The sequence below is a fragment of the Pleurodeles waltl genome, chromosome 1_2 (assembly GCF_031143425.1).
Source record: "Pleurodeles waltl isolate 20211129_DDA chromosome 1_2, aPleWal1.hap1.20221129, whole genome shotgun sequence".
In the NCBI taxonomy this organism is placed as follows: domain Eukaryota; kingdom Metazoa; phylum Chordata; class Amphibia; order Caudata; family Salamandridae; genus Pleurodeles; species Pleurodeles waltl.
The window spans coordinates 330,124,935-330,147,181 of record NC_090437.1 but is presented as its reverse complement, the minus strand read 5'-3'; the positions used below and the strand labels follow the sequence as shown (position 1 = coordinate 330,147,181).

General features: G+C 47.1%; 1 protein-coding gene across 1 annotated transcript in view; it reads right to left on the bottom strand.

Annotated features, from left to right (window-relative positions):
• HACD4 (3-hydroxyacyl-CoA dehydratase 4) overlaps window positions 1-22,247 on the bottom strand; it is a 268,024-nt gene that overhangs the window by 17,327 nt on the left and 228,450 nt on the right. The window contains exons 4-5 of the mRNA XM_069239081.1: window positions 20,971-21,083; window positions 12,192-12,298 (exon numbers count right to left, since the gene is read on the bottom strand). Of these exons, the coding sequence (XP_069095182.1) occupies window positions 12,192-12,298; window positions 20,971-21,083 (220 nt within the window). The remainder of the gene's footprint in view (window positions 1-12,191; window positions 12,299-20,970; window positions 21,084-22,247) is intronic.

The window sequence follows — 22,247 nt, the reverse complement described above, 5'->3', positions numbered from 1 at the left end:
GATGGCAGGAGAGAGGCAGTTCCACAACTCACACTGCCATGACAAAAACAGACCGCTCATCATACTACGACCCTCAAACCAGAACATCGGTCACAGTGCGGCTGTAAACCATTGGTGGTGCGGACCGCTGGGGTCAAAAAGGTACCTCCACAACAACAGCACACCACATTGGCCAATTCGAATACCCCACACTTGAATCGCATACATACACCACACCACACCCCCACAGACACCACCATAAAACACACACAACCCACAACCCTTTGCTACGACAAACTATTACATCACATTTCACGGCCACTTAGGAGAACGCACTGCACATACAACACAGCCACCTGTACACCCCTGACACATTACACTTCACATAACATTTTTGGACACAAACACACTCATCACCATGTCCCCACAAATGTGCCCCGTTTCACAGATGACGAGTTGCGTACAATGGTGAACGGAATAATCAGGGTAGAGCCACAGCTCTTCAGTGCACAGATCTAGCAGACATCCGTTGCCAAGAAGATGGAGTTGTGGCGGAGGATCCTCGACAAGGTGAATGCAGTGGGAAGCCTTACACGCACAAGGGACAACATACGGAAGAGGTGGAACGACCTGAGGAGGAAGGTCCACTCCATGGCATCCAGGCACCACATTGCTCTCATGAAGACTGGTGGTGGGCTCCTACCCTGGAGCTGACATCATGGGCGGATAAGGTCTTGGCAGTCCTGCATCCTGAGGGTCTCAGTGGAATCCCCGGAGGACTGGAGACTGGTAAGTTACCTAAAACTCTTGTATGAAGTATAACTCTTTCACATGCATCCCCAGCCCCATTAACACCAATCCAAATGTCTGCACTCACAAATGCACCCAATGCATGTTCAGCATGAAGCACTACGAATCCCACAATGCATCACACTTTATCAACCTAACAAGGGACACACACCCTGCCATAGGTAGCCCTGCATACTGAAGCATGCCAAATAGCACTCACTTAGCCTATGTCAAACAGATTAGGTAGATGTGAATAACAATCACTTTTATTTACAGGTACCACTGAAAATGTCACCTGTCAGCAGGTTCCATGAAGAGCCAGTCTTCCACCAGAAGAAGACTCCAGTGATGACAGCTTCTCAGGATATCTGGAACTGGATGACCTCCCTGGCCCATCGGGCACCTCTGGCCAGTCCACCTCCAGTAACCTCACCCAGGCCACGACTGAGTTCTCCACAACTGCAGCAGGCTCAACACCAGTCGCCCAGCGCCCCCAAACCAGTGCCTCCAGGCCATGACAATCTATAGTGTGCCCAACTGTACAGGGGCCTGAGTCAGCACCCACTACTCAAGATAACGAAAGTCCTGTTGTAAGTGAGCACATTTTGCCGGGACCAAAGGGTGGGGAAACACAGGGAACCCCTTGCCTAGGAGGCCATATCACGAGTCCTGGGAGCATTCAACCAATCCCAGGACAAGATGGGACAGATAATCAATCCCAGGACAAGATGGAACAGATAATCAATCCCAGGACAAGATGGAACAGATAATCACCATGTTGGGTGAACAACAAAGGCTGCAGAGGGAGTACTACCAGGAGGCCATGCAGCAGTGGCAGGAATATAATGCCACCATGGCCTTCATGAAAGGGTTGATGCACGAGTTGACATCCGTCCTGCGTGAGTCCTCCACCCGCCACCAGGCCCCTTCCACTAGTCGGAGTCCTTATCAGTCCTCTACATCTGCTGCAGTTAGTGGGATGTGGCCCTGCCTGAACACTCACATGCCACTAGTGACCCTCCCCCTGTAGCTGAGGAACCCCCACGCAAACGTGGCCGCAGACACAGACATCCTGCAGGGACTAAAGCCAAGACCAAACCCACTGCCTGGAAATGAGCCTCCCCTGAACTGTCTCCCTTGTGTGCCACTGGGACACCTTGCAGACTTACAACTGCCATAGCTCTATGTTATCATCACTCCTGGATATCTCCTGCTTGACCCAACACAGTAATGATTCCAAACACCATTACCCCACTCTCTTGCACCAACCCATCCGTTTGTAATCACAGTAAACAGATATGAACACAACCACTGGTTTTGTGTGTTTAATAAGTGACAATGAACAAACAATAATGTGGTGTACTAATCAAAGTTTTGCGAGTAAAGTAAAAAATGGTAAGCCTTTGTCCATACAGGTCAGTGTCAGATGCTCACTGTCAATGTCCACACATCTCTGGGGCCACAGGTAGCAGAGAGGGAAGGGAACTCAGCATCCAGGCACTGGTCTGCTGTAAAAAGTGTAAAGAAAAACTCTATAATGAGAGATCACAATAGCAATGCAATACTTTATTCACCTGCAATGGAAAGTGTCTATAATATATCTAATTGTAACTACACATAGAAGCAATGTAGAACATACCTGAACTTATCACACGATTTCTGTCTTGGACACATGGCACATGACAGAAGTACTGTCTAGCTCAATTATCGGTATGCTACCTGCAACTGATAAATTTACAAAACAGAGAAACCAGATTTGGAGAAAATGTCCACTGAGGTGATGTGTGAGGACAGCTGTGAAGAAGGTACATCACATTGTCCGTACCAACAAAATTCATATATAATTGAGAACATAAGGGGTTTGGATAAATATTGAAACCAAAACATACAGAATGACAACAGCAATGGCAGTAGTACTGCAGGGCAGTCATACCTACTTATCAGGTATACTCTACTGATGTACCGGAGACATAACACTGCTCACATCACAGATAGATTTCAAACATCGCCCATACTGTAGGTCTTCCTGAAAACTGGCATATTGAAAGATGAACCTACCAGAATGTCACTGGACGTACTGCTGGATGAGCTGAGTCCTTGTGACAACATCAACCTCGTCCCCATCTTCGTCACTGTCCATTGCTCCCTCTTCTGCTACTGGTACGTCCACTACTCCCTCCTCTTCCACCAATGGCACATTCCTCCTTAGTGCCAAATTGTGCAGTATGCAGCAGACCATGACAATCTGGCACACCTTCTGAGGTGAGTAGAGCAGGGAACCTCCAGAGAGGTGGAGATACGGGAACCTCACTTTCAGAAGACTGAATGTCCTCAATGACCCTTCTCGTCCTCCCATGAGCCTCATTGTCCCAAATCTTCTCACCGGTCCTTGGATTCCTAACCCGTCTGTAGCCAGGACAGAATTGGATACCCTAAATCACCTGTGGATAGTGGTAACATCCATTACAGTCCTGCTATGGTCAGGTGGAAAGAGTAGGATTGCTGAGTCACAGTTACTATACACATACTCATCTTACTCACCAATAATGTGGCCTCTCTAACTCTGTAGATGCACCATCATATGTGGGACACTGCTGTTCCTGAGGATGTGGGAATCATGTACAGACCCAGGAAACTTTGAAGTTACCTGGGAGATGTATTGGTCCGCTAAACAGACCATCTGCACATTAATTGAATGAAAGCTATTTCTATTTCGGTACACTTGCTTGTTGTCCCTGGGTGAGACCAATGCTATAGAGGTACCTTCTATGACCCCTTCACATGAGGGATATGTCCCCTTGCATAGAATTCAGCCTTCACATTTGCAAAATCTCCAGTATGGGGAAATTTAATGTAGCTTTGAACATGTTTCAATACGACAGACAAGACATTCCACAACACAATACTAAACAGAGGTTGAGACATACCTGCAGCCAATCCGACTGTCCCCTGGAAGGAGCCAATGGCCCAAAAGTGGAGGACTGAAAGCACCTGCAGAGTTTGAGGAATGGCTGTAGGTTGGCGCATGGCTGGCAGCAGATCTGACTCCAACTGGGTACACAGTTCCCTGATTGTTGCACGGTTGAGACGATAGGTGACTATGATGTGTCTTTCTTCCATGATAGCAAGGTCAACCAGGGGCTGGTACACAGGTGCATTTCTCAGCCTCCACAGTGGTCGGTATCTAGATATAGCACACAACACAAGTGTGACTACGATTACACTTCTGTTATCCCCTATTGTGACAATATTTCTGCAATATGTATCACACCTGCAACCAAGTTCCATACTCAGACCTGAATTTATTTGGAAGAGAGACAGTTCCTACAATATAACAACTCACTGAAATGCTCTGGAGCCAATACACCATATTTTTGTGGCGTCTGGTGTCAGTAATGTAAGGTCATCCCTTTTCCTACTACAGAATCATAGGTTGTTAATATGTCAATATTCCTTATAGCTCTGACGGTACAAATGACAAGACATGCTTTACATTTTTCCCAACTGTTTCTGCTCGGCATGTACATTGCCTGTACGAGCTGTGACGCACAAGAAATACTGTACAGTGTACATTATATGCGTAAAATGGCTGCTGCCTGTCCTACATGCAGAGGAATGATTACAGTGAGCTCATTCCACCGGCGTATATCGTCATGGTAGGCGGTTGTAACAGCCGTGCAACTCCTCATTGGTTAACATTGATGTTTATAGGAAACTGGGGCCAATGATGATGACTGCCGGCGGTGATGGTGCACACTGCCACAGCCGTGACTGCCATTTTCTACAGCCTATCTCACTTGACTCCTGACACTCCAGCCAACACGACTTCCACTACGTGTGCTGCTGTTTCCTGTTCCTGGAAGCCACGATGGCACATGTCACAGGGGACAGGGCCTCTGCCTTTACAATGGAAGAACTGCAGAAACTTTTGGATGGGGTCCTACCCCTGTATACAAAGCTGTTTAGGGCTCCAAAGCAGAAGGTAGGTTGCACATTAGTCTATTACTAGTGACATGGTTGTGTGTGGATGATAGTATGTGTATGCTGCATACCCTGTGGAGGTTGATGCATCGGACATGCATGCTGGAAAAAAGAGAATAAGTGTAATGTCGTGGATGAATGTGTGATACATACTGTTTGTAGCCCTATCATATTTATGTTTGATGACTCTACATGACTGTGCCCGTCTTTTTGTGTCTCGTCTCCACGTCAGCAGCACCCATCACAAGAAAGCGTTGTGGAAATTCATCACCAAGGAAGTGCGGACCCTGGTGGTCGTAGCCAGCGGAGCACCCACTGCAGGAAGTGGTGAAAGGACATAAAGTGCTAAGCCCGGAAGATCGCAGAGGCCCAGTTGGGGGTACCCTCCCAAACGAGGAAGGGGAGTGCCCGTTGGACCCTGACCCCCCTAATGGCCCACATATTGGCGCTGGCCTACCCGGAATGGGATGGGCACTTGGAGGCAACATAGCAGCCACAAGGGGGTGAGTCACAGAGTGAATATCTTGTGCTATTTCACTCTGAATAGACAGGATAAGTGAGATTTACAATGGTAGGTGCCTAGCGTGTATATGCTAGGGTATGTAGCTAGGATTTCATGTACAAGGTATGTAGGTATTTAAGATAGGTAAGTGTCTGTACCTAAGGGTGCCAGGCATGTGTTAGGTTGTACAATCTAGGATTGGACTGGACGTAAGTGACTCATGTACAGTTTTTACCAGATTTGTTGTCTCTGTAAGGGCATGCTCAGGTTGGCATGATATTTCAATGTTGTTACTTAGGGATTCCCTTAAAATATGTGGTAACAGGATTTATAGCGACATGCCAGTGCCCAGCAGATCCAGAATTGTGCTGTAGAAGGATGATGGTTGTGCTTACTTACTTACTTATGGGAGTGTTGTAGAATGTGGATATGTAATAGGTGTTGCATACCTGAGATTGCTATGCCAATGGCTAAAACTGTGTTAACATGCTAGATGTGTAGATATTGACCCTATACTCCCTTCCTTTCTCTCCCACCCTCCCTCTTTGTCCTCTTCTTTTCTTGTGTTCATTAGCATCAGCAGGCAAAGGAGTAGGGGCACCGGTGAGTGAGGAAGCTGCAGCCCACAGGACCCAGGAGGCAGTGTCCACCGACGCTGAGGGGACCAGTGGGTTGGACGGCAAGGGGAGCACCACAGGGTAGACAGGAACTGCAACATGTGTCTCTGATTCCTCCTCCGATGGAAGCTCTGTGGCGGTGGCGGAACCTTCTGGGACCAGCCCAGCAACATCCTTGTCCACCACCCCCTCTATCAGAACCTCACTCCCGTAGCTCCCCACCCTTTGCTGCAGGCACCTCTGCCCCAGTCAGCCCTGTTATTCTCAATGCAGAGGCTATTGACTTCCTGAAGTGCATCTCTGTGGGGGAGTCAACCATTGTGAATGCCATCCAGGGCCTGGCATCCCAGATGCAGCAGAGCAATGCCTATCTGGAAGGCATTCACGGTGGCTTGGCTGGCCTACAGAGATCGTTTCAGGCTCTGGCTTCTTCATTGACGGCAGCTAGTGTCCCTACTTCTTCCGTCCTCCCTCCAGCTACCTGTGCCCAATCCCAGAGCTCTCTCCCCTCAGCCATCCAACCCACACATTCAGGCAAGCACTCACCTAAAGCAACAAACAAGTCACACAAAGACAGACTCAGGCACCACAGGTCACACCACAAGCATTCACACACTCACCACTCACAAGCAGGCACAACAGCCACTGCCTCTCCTGTCTCCTACATCACCTCCTGCCTTACAGTCCCATCACCACTCACACCTACCAGCACTGCATCCTCACTCCCAGATCCTGCCACCACTTTTGTTTTGTCCACAGTCACCACAACAGCAGACACTCAGACATGCACCCCATGCGCCACATCCACACTCACCACAACCACCATCATGACCACATGCAGCACACCCACCTTACTTGCAGACACCCGCTCCCACTCAGACACTCAACATTCCTCCAGCTCACACATGCACACTATGCATACACTTACATCCATGTCCAGCACACCAACACGTCCTGCAAGCACTCCCTCTACTTCCACTCCCAGACCTGCATCCAAGCCCATCACCCCTGTTCCTAAGAAGCTTTTCCATGCCTGCCTTGATCTGTTCCCTGATCCTGTTCCACCCTTTGTTGCCCCTCGCCATCATGGTTCCCTCCCCACACCAAGTCCCTCCATCTCCAAGTCCTCCCAAGACCCCCCTTCTGTTTCCCATGCCCCTCCCTCCGCCAAAAAGCCTCCACCAGTACCAAAAAAAACATCTGTGCCTAAAGCTAAATCAAAAACCCCTACCCATCTGACCAAATCGAAAGTTAAACCCCCACCCTCCCACAAACCAAAGCCCCAGGACCCCCCTCCCAAACCTTGAGCCATGCCACCACCCCCACCCACTGACTCCTGAGGTACCTGCCTGCCCCACTGATGACCCTGCCCTGTGGAGACCATGAGACTGCCAGGGGTCAGGTTGGGCCAATTTCCTAGGCCTACTACTTGACATTGAATTCCATTTGGGCTGGCCTATGGCCCAATTTTGTATATATATATATGTTTTTTATGTCAGAATCTAAATACAACTACCTAACAGGCCATGTTGGTGACACTTTCAGACATCTGTCGAGCCTTTCTCAGTTCATGGTTCATGAACAAATGCATGAGGGTGCTGTTTACTTTGCATGTCTATACATTGTTTCTGTATGGCTGAATTGGCTGGATCCATAACTTGGGCAGTGTAAGTACTGTAGTGATTATGGATTGCTATGATTGTGTATGCTCGGTTGTGGTATTTGTGTGGTTGAGTACCTTGATGTATTTGTGGAGGTATGAGTGTGTTGTGTGTCCATGATGTGCATATGTTCCCTTTGCATGGATGTCTGACCATTCTGAATTGGTTTTGTTGTATGTTTCCTATTCCATTCAGGTTGTGTTGACATTTTGTTATGCTTGCTGGCCCTGTCTTATACACCGTTAGGGTGCCTGCGTTACTTTTGTGGCCTACTGAGTGTGGATTGCTGTGGGTGGCTGTATGTGAGGTTCCGTTGTGATGATTTTCACCTGGGTGTCTGTGTGTGTGACGTGTGTGTTGGGTGTGGTGTGTGTGTTTTGGTTGTGCGTGTGTGTGGGCTGTGTGTGTCTGTGAATGTGTGTGTATTGTATGGGTGTTGTATTGCGTGTGTGTGCGTTGCAGTCCATGTCGGGTGTGTGCGTTTCATGTGCATATGTGACTCTCCCTTTCCCTCCATTGTGTGCTACGTGGGTGTACTTACCGATGGCGTCTTGGAGCTGGCCTGGAGATGGCAACCGCCGTCAGCGGCGATCGGACTGCACTGGATGGGTACTGGCTGTGTTACATTGGGATCACTGCCAGGGTCGTAATGTGGCTCTCTACGCCACTGGCGTGGCGGTACCATGACCGCCAAAGTCGTAATGAGGGCCATTGTCTTTGTCTAAACTAAACATTGGCAAACAGAGGCCTAGTAAAACAAAGGCTAAGCTTAACACAGTTACCAAATGTGACACAAGATATGTACTCTGCATGTGTCACTTCAGAACAGGGCTGGCTTTAGGGCAGAAGCGCTGTCGCATCGGGCACTACCAGTGCTAAAGCCGGCACTACTTCAGAAGAACAAAAATATGCATTTTGGATAAGAAAGTCAATAGCAGTTTACATGTAATACACTGGGGTCCAGAAGTGGGAGATGGCCCATTCTTCCCTGCACTAGCCTTGTTTTTTCAGATGCTGCCTGTTTTGGGTTTTTGAATAGACATAATTGACCCTATGTAGAATCTGAAAGTGCTCCGACTGATCAGATCCGCCCTGAGCACTGCTCTTGAGATCTTTACGTTTGCCTAACATAATTTCGTAGCTCTTCCTGAAATAATCAGTCTTCACCAGGGGCAAAGCTTTTTGCCATGTGTGTATGTTGGGGGGGGGGGGTGTATGGGGTGTTACCCCTACTCCCCCAAAAAATGTATTTTCTGGTAAATAGTTGGGTACAGGTGCTCTCAGTCGGGTGTGGTGAGGTGTCTGTGTGTATGTTAAAATTCCTTGCGAAATCCAACAGACAAAAATGCAAACAATCTCATTCTCTGTTTTGAAAGTCTTCAAAAATGTTGGTTATTTTACAAAATGTTGTGTTTTCTCTCACCTAGTACTCCCACCAATCTGTGTTCTTCTCCCTTTTCACTCCTAAAGCCCCTTTATTACGCCCTTCTTGTCTATAAAACACGTCAATAGACCCGATTCAGGTGGGAGATTCGTTTTTGCAAGCCAAAAATGGCTTCATTTTGGGTGTCTCCTGCCTGAAATTGCCTCTTTCCTTTCAATAGAAGCCAATGGAGGGAATACATTCTCCAGACGATTTTTATAACAGTTCCCTCTTTTTTCTTCTAAAATGCTGGCATGTATGCTATAATATAACATGCTATGCCAGAGTGACTGCTGGAAAATCACCATGCGCACCTCCAAGTCCATCGCATTGTTTGCTTGTGTAGAGCGGGTTCTTATTCTAATATCTACCCCCTCTGTGCACTGTGCAGCTATGTGCGACAGTTTGTGTATCTGGTGCCTGGGTAAACTTCCGAGGGCCTGATGAACAATTATACAGTATATGTAGTTGGGCTCAGACATGCTGAAGGATCAAATCTGGCTTAAATAAGAGTACTTGTTTTCTGAGGTGTGGGTGGAGCGTTCCGCTGCCTTTGTGTATCTTTTCTGTACTTGTTTTCCAGAAAAGACAGCAGGCAAATATGTTTTACTCACGTAAGTGTACTTGCACATTTTGTGGTTGCATGTGAAGTCACTGGAGGATGTGCATGGGTTGGTCAACACAAACCCCGCTTTTGTGCTGTGATCGAACCCAGTTGGATAATTGTGTAATCGGCCCTGCTTCTTTCATGCTGCATCTGCATGTTTCCCTTCTGTGTCTTCAGCAAAAGTTGAAAAGTTTTACTTTCTGAGACAGCCAATGCCTCAGTGTCTGGGAATAACGAGACCCTAAAATTGAGGTTCTAACAGGTTGAGCCTGGGTGAAGACAGACTGACCATTACGTTTCGTGGGTGCACATTTTATTTTAGCTCATTATCGGCATTATAATTCGTATATTTTGCCACAGAAGAGTGAAGGACAGCTCCATGTGTAAACGAGAGGTGTAACATCTGCCCTCCGAAGTCATTATTGGCGTTCAGTTTGGTTAGCGGATGGGAGGAGCAGTCGGTCACTCGCCTCTATGGTTATATCCAGCCCCTGTGAAGAGGAATAGTCCGATTGCCACCAGTCAGGTAGACGTAGCTTGTCACCTAGCACCTTTGTATTGTATACTGTAAAAGGTAAAGTAATGGCAGTGGCGTAAGGCAAAATTATGGCCCCCCTGCAGAATGTCATGGGGCGCCTCCCAGATCGCACTGATATTCATTAGCCTTGAGCTCAACAGGGACCCCCTGAAGGGCACCGGAAGGCACCTACTGGGGAGGTGAAAGGGTGCAGTGAACTTCACTGATGCAGCAGGTGCAGTGACACCAGGGCCCAGACCTTTAAGAGGCCAATTGTACCCTGACAAATTTGAATTTTACTACCCCCATCAGAGGTTAAAGGGGCAATTTTTCTGACTTGCACTGAGCCCCTGGCATTCTTGCTACACTACTGCACAAATGGATACCGATCCAGATCCGTAAAAGGCCAAACAGATTTTGTGTAAAAGCAAAATTTCAAAACATACAACCAGTTTTTGGCATTAATAAAGATGTGTGTGTGAGAAAGCATGTAATCAAAATATTTGTGGGTGACTCATGAAAGAGTACAATTGCTGAAGTATATTTTTAACAACAGTATCTAAGTAAGAGGTGGCATTGTGCTTTGCAAGCCCTATGATCCCTCACTGTCTGCCCATGTGCCTCTTTAGTCATCAGCCCTTTTGTATACAGGGGCACCCAAATATATATGAGGAAAAAAGACAGGATTGGACGAACAGCCTGAATAGATTTGGGAAAGGCTGCATTGTTTTCGAAAATTTGCAGAGAGCCATCCATCTGCATTTCAAGACAACCAAGACCTTGCCCTTCGTATTCAATTGCTCACAGTCATCTTGGTGCTGAACGGATGGTAAACACGGCAGGAAATAAAATGTGAGTTACTCGTTACCTGCGTACTGCATGCGTCCGGTGCTGTCTTGTTCTTGGAGCTGCTCCAAACTGCAGGACATTTTCCTTTTGACAAAGACGTGATAGCGCTCTCACCCAGCACCATCTTTCTTTTTTCCCTACACGTTAGGTTTTCCAGTTGCACAAGGGATGTTGGGGCTACCTCCTGCATCCCGGCTTCTGCTATACGCCACATGCTGGGAAATCTTTGTATTTAAGACGGTATGCACATTTATACAGATCTCAAAACATATATATATTTTTATTCACTCATGATTTTTTAAAATTATTATTATTAGGTTCCGTTTTCTTTTTCCTTCTTCCCAATCCAAGATGACCAAACCTTTTTTCTTTAACTGGATAGGCCACTTTCTGTTTTGCCCCATAAAAGGAGTTTTATTGTCTGGTACAGTTGCATTGCAATTGTCCCAGAATCACTGCTTGCACACTGGACTCTGGGTCTCTTCAGTTCCAGACATTATTTCTTTGCTCGTTTTCCGTTGCTTTGCCTGGCCAGCTGGGTTATTTTCTGGAGCAGTTCTGGGTGTCCTGTTTCAATCTGGAGTCCGCTCCGGCCTCTGGAAATGAACAGCCTTACCTTTGAAGAAAGACTCTGCAAGCTGGCACAGAAGACCAGCTCTTGACACCTCCTTGTGTTGGCTTGAAATTAGTGTTTAAGGGCGAAAAAATACCTTTTATGTATATGAAGCATTCCAAAAGGTACACATTTTATGGGCGAGCACAAGGTGCTCCATCCATTCTGCAATCTCTCTTTGGGCGTTAAACCACGCCCATGCCATGTCAGTCACTTACATTGGTTGGTGGGCTTGCCTTTTAAAATCCGCTTGCTTTCATTTGTGAAAGGCATGCATACCTCATACCTTTTCCGGTGTTTAGCCCCCCTACACAGCACCGGTAAAGTACCAAAAACATACGAGGCTCGATGTTATCTGCCTGGAGTCCGGACTACTTGATCTGTTTACTTTACATAGCGCGATCGCGCTGCGTTTAATTTTTGCTTTGCAACTCTAATAGCTCTAACTCGAACAAATGCGAGACCGTTGCATTGAAAATGCTTGTTATTTTATCCGAGCCTCTGAAAATCCTTGCATTTTTGCTGCAAAATAACATACCACTAAACTGACACAATTCTGTGTATGGCTAGTCATACACTTAGGATTATAGCCACGTTAGTAACTTACTTTTCTATTTGTTGCGAATAACTAAACACAAATCACTTTCTGTTACCTTCAGCGAGAACTGAGACCGGGTACACTGGAATCCATATATTGTGGTTGAGCCACGTCAAACCTGGAAACTCTATTTCCATCGACAAAAGCATAATGTAAGTGTATCTGTGTGAAGAAAAAACAAGTGATTTGAGATACGGTTTTCTCCAGAATCCAAACTTGAAAAAACATACTAAATGAATATATGCATGTGTGTATGCATCTAGATCTGACGAACTTGCTAACAGTTCTCCTCCTTTGAGGGGACTGGAATATAGGGAAAGTATTGTAGTACCTGCTACTGATAGCTTGGACCCAGGCTATGTTCCCTGTACAAAGGCAGCACATACCTCCATTTCAGTTGCTGGTGGGATTTTTAAAAAGAGCGAAAAGTAGGATCACATCCAGGGTCACTTTCTTTGTCCAGGGACACTGCCGCATTTCTGCACACAAGCAAGCCCACCTCCCTGTGTGGCCGCTCAGGTAGCCTTGTGGTAGGGCCAGCCACAGGCAATACAGTCAGCAGGAACACGAGAGGTGTCCTTTCTACCACATGATTTATTGTCACTGAGAGCTGAAACACGCACAGGTGGCCTCTGTGAACCAGGACATGTTTCTCTTCTAGTTTTAAAGAGAGAACGTTTGTGGGGAGTAAACCAGTACATTGGAACATTTTTACGACTGTTGTAAGGTATTCTAGCATACAACAGAACCAAAAGGGCCAGTCCTTATAACCCCACTATATTAGACTGGATATAAAATCATCAACATATCAAGTACATAGTGGGGATAAATAGACACCACTTACTTACACAGTGACACCTTAATTGTTCACCAGAAACCAACCATATTTCTTTACACAGTATTTATTATATTTTTTTTTCTTTGATTTCAATTGCACGTTCTCCAACCTTTTATTCTAAAATCTCTATATTAATCATATTAAAATTCTTATATGCACCTGGTAAATCATCCATTCTCTACGCAACATAAAACCACAGAACAAAACAAAATATATAATTCTACATAAATTGTCACTAACAACTCATTGTAAATGTTTCATGATATTATGCTTCCCAATTAGTCAAACCGGGCTGCCGTTTTGTATTCGGAAAGACAGTCCTGTATTTTGAGGTAGTAAAATAAAATGTCTACAACAGTTGGCAATTACACTATTGCGACACAATTATGTGATCTGGTCATTTCTTCTGTTTGAGTCATACATTTCCAATACTCCTCGACTCTTTTCTGTTGACGTGTTTCGGCCTTCTAGCACCTGCTACCTCGGTGGTCTTCAGAGAAGACCGCTGAGATTGTAATCACGGCCACAGTCTTAAGGTGACTTATTTCCACTTTCTGGTTACAGCTGAAAGGAACCCACATGAGTACAACTGCCCGGTTTGTTTTAGTTCATTTATGACCATAAACCATGCTATAAATTAATGCATCACTCTAAAAATACAACCAACCCCAGCTGTCTCACACAGTACTGCCTCTACTCAATGTATTCGCTGGTCTATCACTTAAATAACGTGTTACAGTTAGTGTAAATGTGAGTGTCATCAAAGCAAAATCCCATTCAGCAACAGCCACTATCTGAATTTCCCCCAGGCGTCAGACTGGATCTGGAGATTTTTCTTCAAGCAATACCCTTGAGCGTTGGTAGGTGGCGTCGGTCGACGTCGTGGTCGCTGTGATGACGTCTGGAGTAGTACATAGACGCCGCCCTCGCGCAGTGACGTCAGTTCTTTTCTTCCCGTCCCTCGCGCTGATCAGGAGAAGAGCTACCCCGTCTATTTTTTAGCCAAATTCGACCGTTTTGTAAAGTTTTTCTGTGAACATTTGGTGCGTCGAGGATGTCCCTGAAGACCAGGTTCAAGCCATGCGAGTACCGTCATCGTACAATGTCATGACGGATCCTCATTGGGTTTGTCTGTGGTGTCTCGAGCACGACCACGACCCGAAGTCATGCTCCGAGTGCCGGGCCATACATCAGAAGGCTTTGGTGGAGCGGTCCCTAAAGCTCATGGCGGCTGGCACTCGACTACAAGTAGGTCGTGGGCTCCTGGGAATAGGACTATTGCACGCCGCCATCGACCCGCTCCGAACGACCCTAAATTCCTGTCCCAACACTCCATGCCTAAGAGTCTTGTTATCCAGGCTTCCTCTTCTTCAGGCGCATTCCCTTCTGCACCCCCAGATAGGGAATGCAGAAGGCTGGAACAGTTTGGCAAGAAGTTGTTTTCCTCCTCCAGTCTCACGCTGCAGTCTGTGAACACCGCATGCCTTTTGGGCTGCTATACGCACTCTTTGTGAGATACGGTTGCGCAGGTCCTGCCGCAGATACCGGAGGAGGCCCGTGCTATCGTCTCCCAAGCTGTGAACAATGGGAGAGATGCAGCAAAGTTCACAATCTGTTGTGGGCTGGACACGTCCGACTCTCTGGGCAGATCGAATGCTACGATGGTGGCCTTACGACGCCACTCCTGGTTGCGTACTTCTGTTTTTATCTGGGGATGTCCAACAGTCACTCATGGACATGCCCTTTTATGGCTCACGTCTCTTCGGAGACAAAGCGGACTCGGCCTTGGGGAGATTCAATGATTCCCAGGCTACGGCTCGGTCCCTTGGTCTTTACTCTGCCCCTCGCCCCCCACAGTTCGCTATTCGCCCCTTTCGTGGCCACGGAAGGGGCTCCCTGTCGTGTCCTCCACCCAGCCCCCGTGCGGCCCATGCTGTTCAGCCTCTGCGTGGCCAGGGACACGGAATCCCACATGGCCCTGGGACAAGGAACCAGAGGTCTGCCCAGTCCAACTCTGCCCCCGCTGCAGCCTCCAAACCCTCCTAGTCCGTCCCCTTACTCCCGTCCAGTTGGTGGCAGGATTCGCCATCACCTGCCCCACTGGGAACACATCCCCACGGACAGGTGGGTTTTGCAGATAGTTCGAAAGGGCTACTCCCTCCCTTTCGAATCTGCTCCACCAACCATGCCACCATACTTCAGTCACCTTCCAGAGGATCATTTGGCGCTTCCCGGCCATGAAGTTGCAGCTCTCATGGCCAAGGGGCTATAGAAAAGGTCCCTGTGCTAGAAATAGGTTGTGGTTGTTATTCCCGCTACTTTTTGATACCAAAAAAGGACAAGGGCTTACATCCTATCCTAGACCTTCGGGACCTAAACTACTTCCTCAAGAAGGAGAAATTCAAAATGCTCACCCTGGCTCAGGTTCTGTCTACCTTGGCCCCAGGAGACTGGATGGTAGCGTTGGACTTGCAGGACGCTTATTTCCACATCCCCATCCTGCCTGCCCACAGATGTTACCTACGATTTGTGGTAGGTCACGAGCACTTTCAATTTACCGTGCTCCCCTTCGGCCTTACCAGCGCCCCTCGGGTGTTCACAAAAGTGATGGCAGTGGTTGCAGCTCATCTGCGCTGCTTAGGGGTCTCAGTCTTCCCCTACCTCGACGACTGGCTGTTGAAGGAGAACTCACCCCAGAAAGTCTTCTCCCGCCTTCAGACTACGGCGAACCCCCTGCATACGCTGGGGTTCACTATAAACATGCCGAAGTCACACCTGACTCCCTCTCAGACGCTCCCTTTCATCGGAGCAGTTCTGGACACAGTGCAGTTTCGGGCTTATCCTCCCGAAAAGTGAGTCCAAGACATTCAGGCTATGATTTTGATCTTTCAGCCTTGGTCTTGTGTTTCGGTGAGACTGAATCTGAGGCTGCTGGGCCTCATGGCCTCCTGCATCCTGCTAGTAACACATGCCAGATGGCATATGCAGGCTCTGCAGTGGGACCTGAAGTTTCAGTGGGTGCAGCATCAGGGGAATCTCTCCGACATGGTTCAGATCTCGGAGAGGACTGGGAAAGACCTGCAGTGTTGGCTTTCAAATCCGCATTGGGTCCATGGCAGATCCCTCTCCCTTCCCCAACCAGATCTCTCTATAGTGACAGATGCGTCACTTCTGGGTTGGGGCGGCCACATGGGGGAGGTGGAGGTCAGAGGACTCTGTTCTCTAGTGGGGTCTGGGCTCTCTATCAATCTTCTGGAGCTACGGGCAATCAGGCTTGCGTTTAAAGCATTCCTTCCCTCTCTCACAGGGAAAGTGGTGCAGGTGTTCATGGACAATACTACCGCCATGTGGTACTGCAACAAACAGGGCAGAGTAGGGTCCTAGGCCCTTTGTCAGGAGGCACTACGCCTCTGGACATGGCTGGAACATCAGGGCATTACCCTGATGGTTCAACATCTGGCGGGTTCCCTCAACACCAGAGCGGACGAACTTAGCTGACGATGCACAGCCGATCACGAATGGCATCTCCATCCGGAGGTGGTGCAAAGTCTCTTTTGGCAGTGGGGAGAGCCTTGGCTAGATCTGTTTGCCTCCGCAGAGAACACGCAATGTCAGCTGTTTTGCGCGTTGGAGTTTCCAAGGCGGCACTCGCTCAGTACACTTTTCATCTCGAGTGGAACTCTGGCCTCCTTTCCGCCTATACCTCTTCTGCCCAGAGTTCTCAAGAAAATCAGGAACGACTGGGCCCAAGTCATCTTGGTGGTTCCGGAATGGGAACAGAGGGTATGGTATCCAGAGCTGTTGAGCATGTCCATCGATTCTCCACTCAAACTGCCTCTTTGGGCGGATCTTCTGTTGCAGCAACAGGGGACAGTTCTTCACCCAAACCTGTCCAACCTCCGCCGTCATGCGTGGAGATTAAGTGGCGACAGTTGACGGCGTTTGCCCTTCCACCCGAAGTTTGCGATGTTATCTTGGCAGCCAGGCATCCATCAACCAAAACTGTATACGCCTGTTGTTGGAATACATTTGTGGCATGGTGTACCAACAAATCTGTTGATCCCCTTTCTGCTCCTCTGTCCGAGGTTCTTCTGTTAATTCTTTCTTTGGCCCAGCAGGGCTCTGCTTTGGGCACCCTTAAAGGGTATTTATCTGCCATTTCGGCCTTTCTTAAGCTACCTGATCAGCCCTCACTCTTTAAATCTCCTATTGTGAGTAGATTCGTAAAGGGACTCACCCATTTATTTCCTCCCACTCCATTTATCATGCCTCAGTGGGACCTCAATTTTGTACTTACTTATTTGATGTGTACTCCCTTTGAGCCAATGCATAATTGTCCCTTGCGGCTCCTCACCTTCAAAACTCTTTCTTGTTGCAATCACCTCTGCTCGCAGGGTGAGTGAGCTTCAGGCCCTTTCCTGAAAGCCTCTATACTTGTTTGTGCACCCAGACAAAGTTGTATTGCGCACTAAGGCTTCTTTCCTTCCTAAGGTGGTTACACCCTTTTATGGAGGGCCAGTCCATCACTCTGCCTACTTTCTATGCACACCCACATCCTTCCCATGAGGAGGAGAGACTCAACCGTCTGGACCCAAAAAGAGTGCTGGCGTTCTACCTCAATCGTACTAAAGATTTCCGGGTGGACGCTCAACTCTTCGTTGGGTATGTGGGTCCACAAAAAGGGAAGGCGGTGCAAAAGCGTACCATCTCTCGATGGGTGCTTCTTTGCATCAAAACGTGCTATGTTCTGGCCAAGAAGCAACCTCCTGAGGGCTTGCATGCTCATTCCACCAGAGCAACTGCTGCTTCCACTGCGTTATTATGGCGAGTTCCTGTCCTGGATCTCTGCAAGGCAGCTACGTGGGCATCCCTGCACACGTTTGCTAAGCACTACTGTCTGGACAGTCAGGTCCGTTGGGACGGCTACTTTGGTCGTTCAGTCCTGCAGGACTTCCTAGTATGATCTTGGTTCACAGCCCACCACAGAGGATTGCATTGCTAGGGTATCTATTCTAAGGTAAGGAATATGAAACTAGAAGTCTCTATCAGATGTACAAGTTACTTACCTTTGGTAACTACATATCTGGTAAAGACATATTCTAGTTGCAGATTCCTTACCACCCACCCATCCTCCCCACATGCAAACTGATTTCTAGGGACAGGGATTCCCCCTTTCAGGTCCTTAGCTCTGGCGCACCAATCTCAGTGTTCTTAGCGTCTCTGCCCATTGGCGTGGAAAGCCGTTAAAAGAAACTGATGTCACTGCGCGAGGGTGGCGTCTATGTACTTCTCCTGATGTCATCACAGCGACCACAATGCCAACGAAGCCCGCGGAGTCGACCGACGCCACCTACCAACACGCAAGGGTATTTCTCGCAGAAAAATCTCCCGATCCAGTCTGACGCCTGCGGGAAATTCTAAGGTAAGGAATCTGCAACTAGAATATGTCTGTACCAGATATGTTGTTACCAAAGGTAAGTAACTTGTACATCAGGGCCTGTAAAAACCTTACGCTTTCAAAGAAAGATCCTGATGGCCAGAATATTGGCCTGTGGGACAATAAATGGCATTACAGCCAGGAGGTTGTACTATGAAGTCAGCGGCGTTAATCCACTGCTACCTCCATCTGTTTCTGCCATCCCGTAATACAGAACCCTTCTGTGCCGATCACCCCACAATATAAGTAGAAGAGTTTATATCTGTTCCCAGGTCGCTGAGCAGATATACTGGCCGTTCTTTCAACGGGTTATTGATGCAGTTCATGTACAATGAGCAAATCGTGTTTCCTCTTATCCTTTAACCACAAAAAGTCAACCTGAGGTACTGATTGAAACCAAAAATGCACAAGTGTGTTATGGAAACCCAAATGACAAAGACTACCACATATCACATTGAAGATGCTGACCCTCTCAGGTGGAGAGGAAGCTCTGAGCACACAAAGCCTTTTGTTTGCCTCTCACTGCCCTGTGTCCTCCTGCCTCACTGCTCTTCCAAAATGTGCCACCCTGCTCCGTGGGTGACCAATCACCCTGGTCCATCTTCCGTTGCCACCTCCAGTGGGTAAAATGCTCAGCCCCCGAACTTTGCGTTCCCAAATGAATCAATCCGAGCCGGAGCTCCTGTGCCTGGCACGTCTGACTTTGGCGCATCCACTCATATGCTGCCTAAAATGATACCTTTCTCCTACTCATAGGGGCGTTCCCAGTATAAGGAATAGATGATAACCACGGCAGTGAAGCATCCAAGCAAACCCCCTGATAAGGGTTATGTATCCCCGTTATGTGACAGGACCTGTATTCCGGCTTTACGATTTGCCATAGTCCCCCTGTGTGGAGTAGGACATAGGGGATACCCAGTGGCGTAGCGTGGGGGGTGCAGGGGGCGCCGGGCGCAACATCTGGGGGGGGGGCGTGCTCGCACTCGCGAGTGCTAAAATCCACGGGTTAGGGGGCGCAAATTACTTGCCTTGCCCCGGGTGCTGACAACCCACGCTACGCCACTGGGGATACCTTACCCTTATCAGGAGGTTTGCCTGCTTTCCTCACTACTGTGGCCCTCATCATCATCTATACCTTATACAACAGTTTCTTTGCAAAAACTTGATACTCCTTTGCTGGAGTATCGGGGTATGGAATTCCATATTTTCATCAAGTTGATTTATTTTCCAAATACTAGTTGGTTTCCATTTCCTTTTTTTCTGATTTTGGCTGGGGGAGCACTACTGATTTGATGCTCAAGCCCTGAAGAAGTCTACCTTACAAGACGAAACATGTGTTGGCTGTTGGTATTTCGTATCAATTGTGTACAGGACATACCGAGACAACAATTACAATCTGCAATTCTTAAGGCTGCTTATACAGTATATTGTTTGTGTACAGAACATATGGAGACAATAATTGTAATCTGGAATTTTTGATGGACACTGGACTTTATTATCCCACATTGTGGATTTATTAATAAATACGGGCATTTGTAATTAAATGTATGTGTTTTATATTTAAAATGTAAGTCATCTCAAAGGTGATCATTTGTTTTGTGCTCCAGACTTTTGCATATATCTTATGTGGGTTTTGCTTTTGGGCATTTCCCATTAATGCAACTCTTTGCAGCAGCGGTACTATGTGTGTAGCACATTGAGCTATTACTATAACACTTTCATTTGGGAGACGGGGTGCAGGCTTGTTAGATGATCCCATTGCTGCATATTGTAACAGTAACTTTACAGCAGACCGCAGTGCAAGCTTAGACTGTTTGTAATACCGTATAGTGAAGACCTCTGTACCTGGAGCAGCCAGGGTATGTTACCTGTATCTGTCACAAGCAAAAAATACTAGTACAATGTAATGTAATGCAACAGCGTAGCAAATCAGAAGGCTACTCCCATGTAGTAGTGCAGCACACTTTAGGGTTTTGATGCACAGACCAGGGCCAACTTTAGGACAGTGTGACTGGTGCAGCTGCACCTGGCCCTGACTTTGCTGGGGTGCGCTGTGTTTAGGAATAACCATTGGTCTAAAAGCATGTGAACTTCCTTATGCGTCCAGCATTTTTCAGGCAACAATAAAAATGTCAAGATAACAGGTAATTAACGTTCCTAATTGTGAGAGATCAGAATTTTTTCTAGTGGCAGTTTTGAATCATTATAAAATAGCGCTGAAGGTTAATGTGCCTGCTGCAGAGAACATGTACCAGGCAGGTCACAGAACTGAGTGTGAGTGAACTATGAGTAGCGCTATAAAAAAAGGAAATGTATGTCAGATAGAGATGGAGGTCCTGGGAGGCACCTAACAATCTGTGGCCCTGGCACATACAGTTTAAACCTGGATGACTTCTGTGCCCCTTCTTTCATTTTCGACAGATGCAGACCACTGACACAAGACAGTCTACGATATTTGTAACATAAACATCTGCTAAAACGAATTCAGCAATCTCTTATTATATTTGCAAACTGTATTTTCCAGACACGTATATCAATAGACATGTTGTGGTTTCTCACCTTATAACATCCCAGAGATTCCACAGAAAAAACAAAACGCAGACAACATATTTGCCCTGGACTTCTTCCTGGCTGGCAACGACCACAAATAAGATAAACAGCCTTTCTGTGACCTGAAAGAGAAGGAATGAAGATAACATGGAGGTATTACCTTTCAGATCCCTCGAGGACGTGCCAATAGCTCCTTATTTACAGGAGCTAGTGAATTCACACAGATAAACGTGACTTTTCCGCTAGGACTTGTTCGATAAACACAACTGCGCACCACAAGTCTAAAGTAAATAATATTTTATTGCTATGATTTCTGATTCAGCACTTACCTCTGCATCTAGCGTACTATCAGGCATATTTTTCAAATATACGAAATTTCAACTGTTAATTCTGTGAGGAAGGTTAATCAACTTGAACTACATCACACTGTTCTTTGTGCAGCTATCAATTCTGTTAAATCATGATATTCAAATGAGGTCTATGATAGTTGGTCTACTGAAGCAAAATGTAGGCAGTTTCATTTTATATGATGACGTCTTTCAGTGAAGTCATGTGACGCTAGGGCAGAGATTGTGATATAGTGATTCAGGGGCACATTCATGGCCAAATCGCACAGCACAGCATCACCTTGCTGCATGATAGGGAAAGGGCAGGAGTGCACAGTATATAAGAGAATACGGTGCATTGTTGCCTTACTGCGTGAGTTGGGGCAGTTTTGGCAGCTTAGCGCCAACCCAGGCATCCTTGCACTATGGTTTAAGGGTGCCTCTGTTGTAAGGAGGATTGTTTTTGCAGGAAGGAACATCCCCCCCATAGGGTCCACTGGGTATTGCTGCGCCCACCCAGCAAGGAGCACAGCCTGGTGATGAAGCATGCCGCCTACGTGAGTGAGGATTGGTACATCCTGAAGAGAATACCTTTGAATGACCATATATTTCTGAGCCACTGTCTTGAGAAAAGCTTGGTGGTCCTGCGGAAAGGCACACCTGCGTGTTTTTCTGAATTTGATTATGCCGGGGAGGGCGTGCTGGACTGCTAAAAAAAAAAAAAACTGCCTTCCCCACCCATTTTTGAAGAGATAGGTTTAATACACCTGGTGTTAGTGTAGATTTAGTGAGACTGAGTACCATCCCTGCTCTCTCACTCCTGCACGGCAAAACCCAATAAAATTAAGCTAGAAGTAGATGCCATATTACTCACCTTATTTAAACACTGAAGGTGAGGAAATCAGGGAGATGTGAAATGCCCACTTTATAGGATTACAAAGGATTATGAACTATAACTCT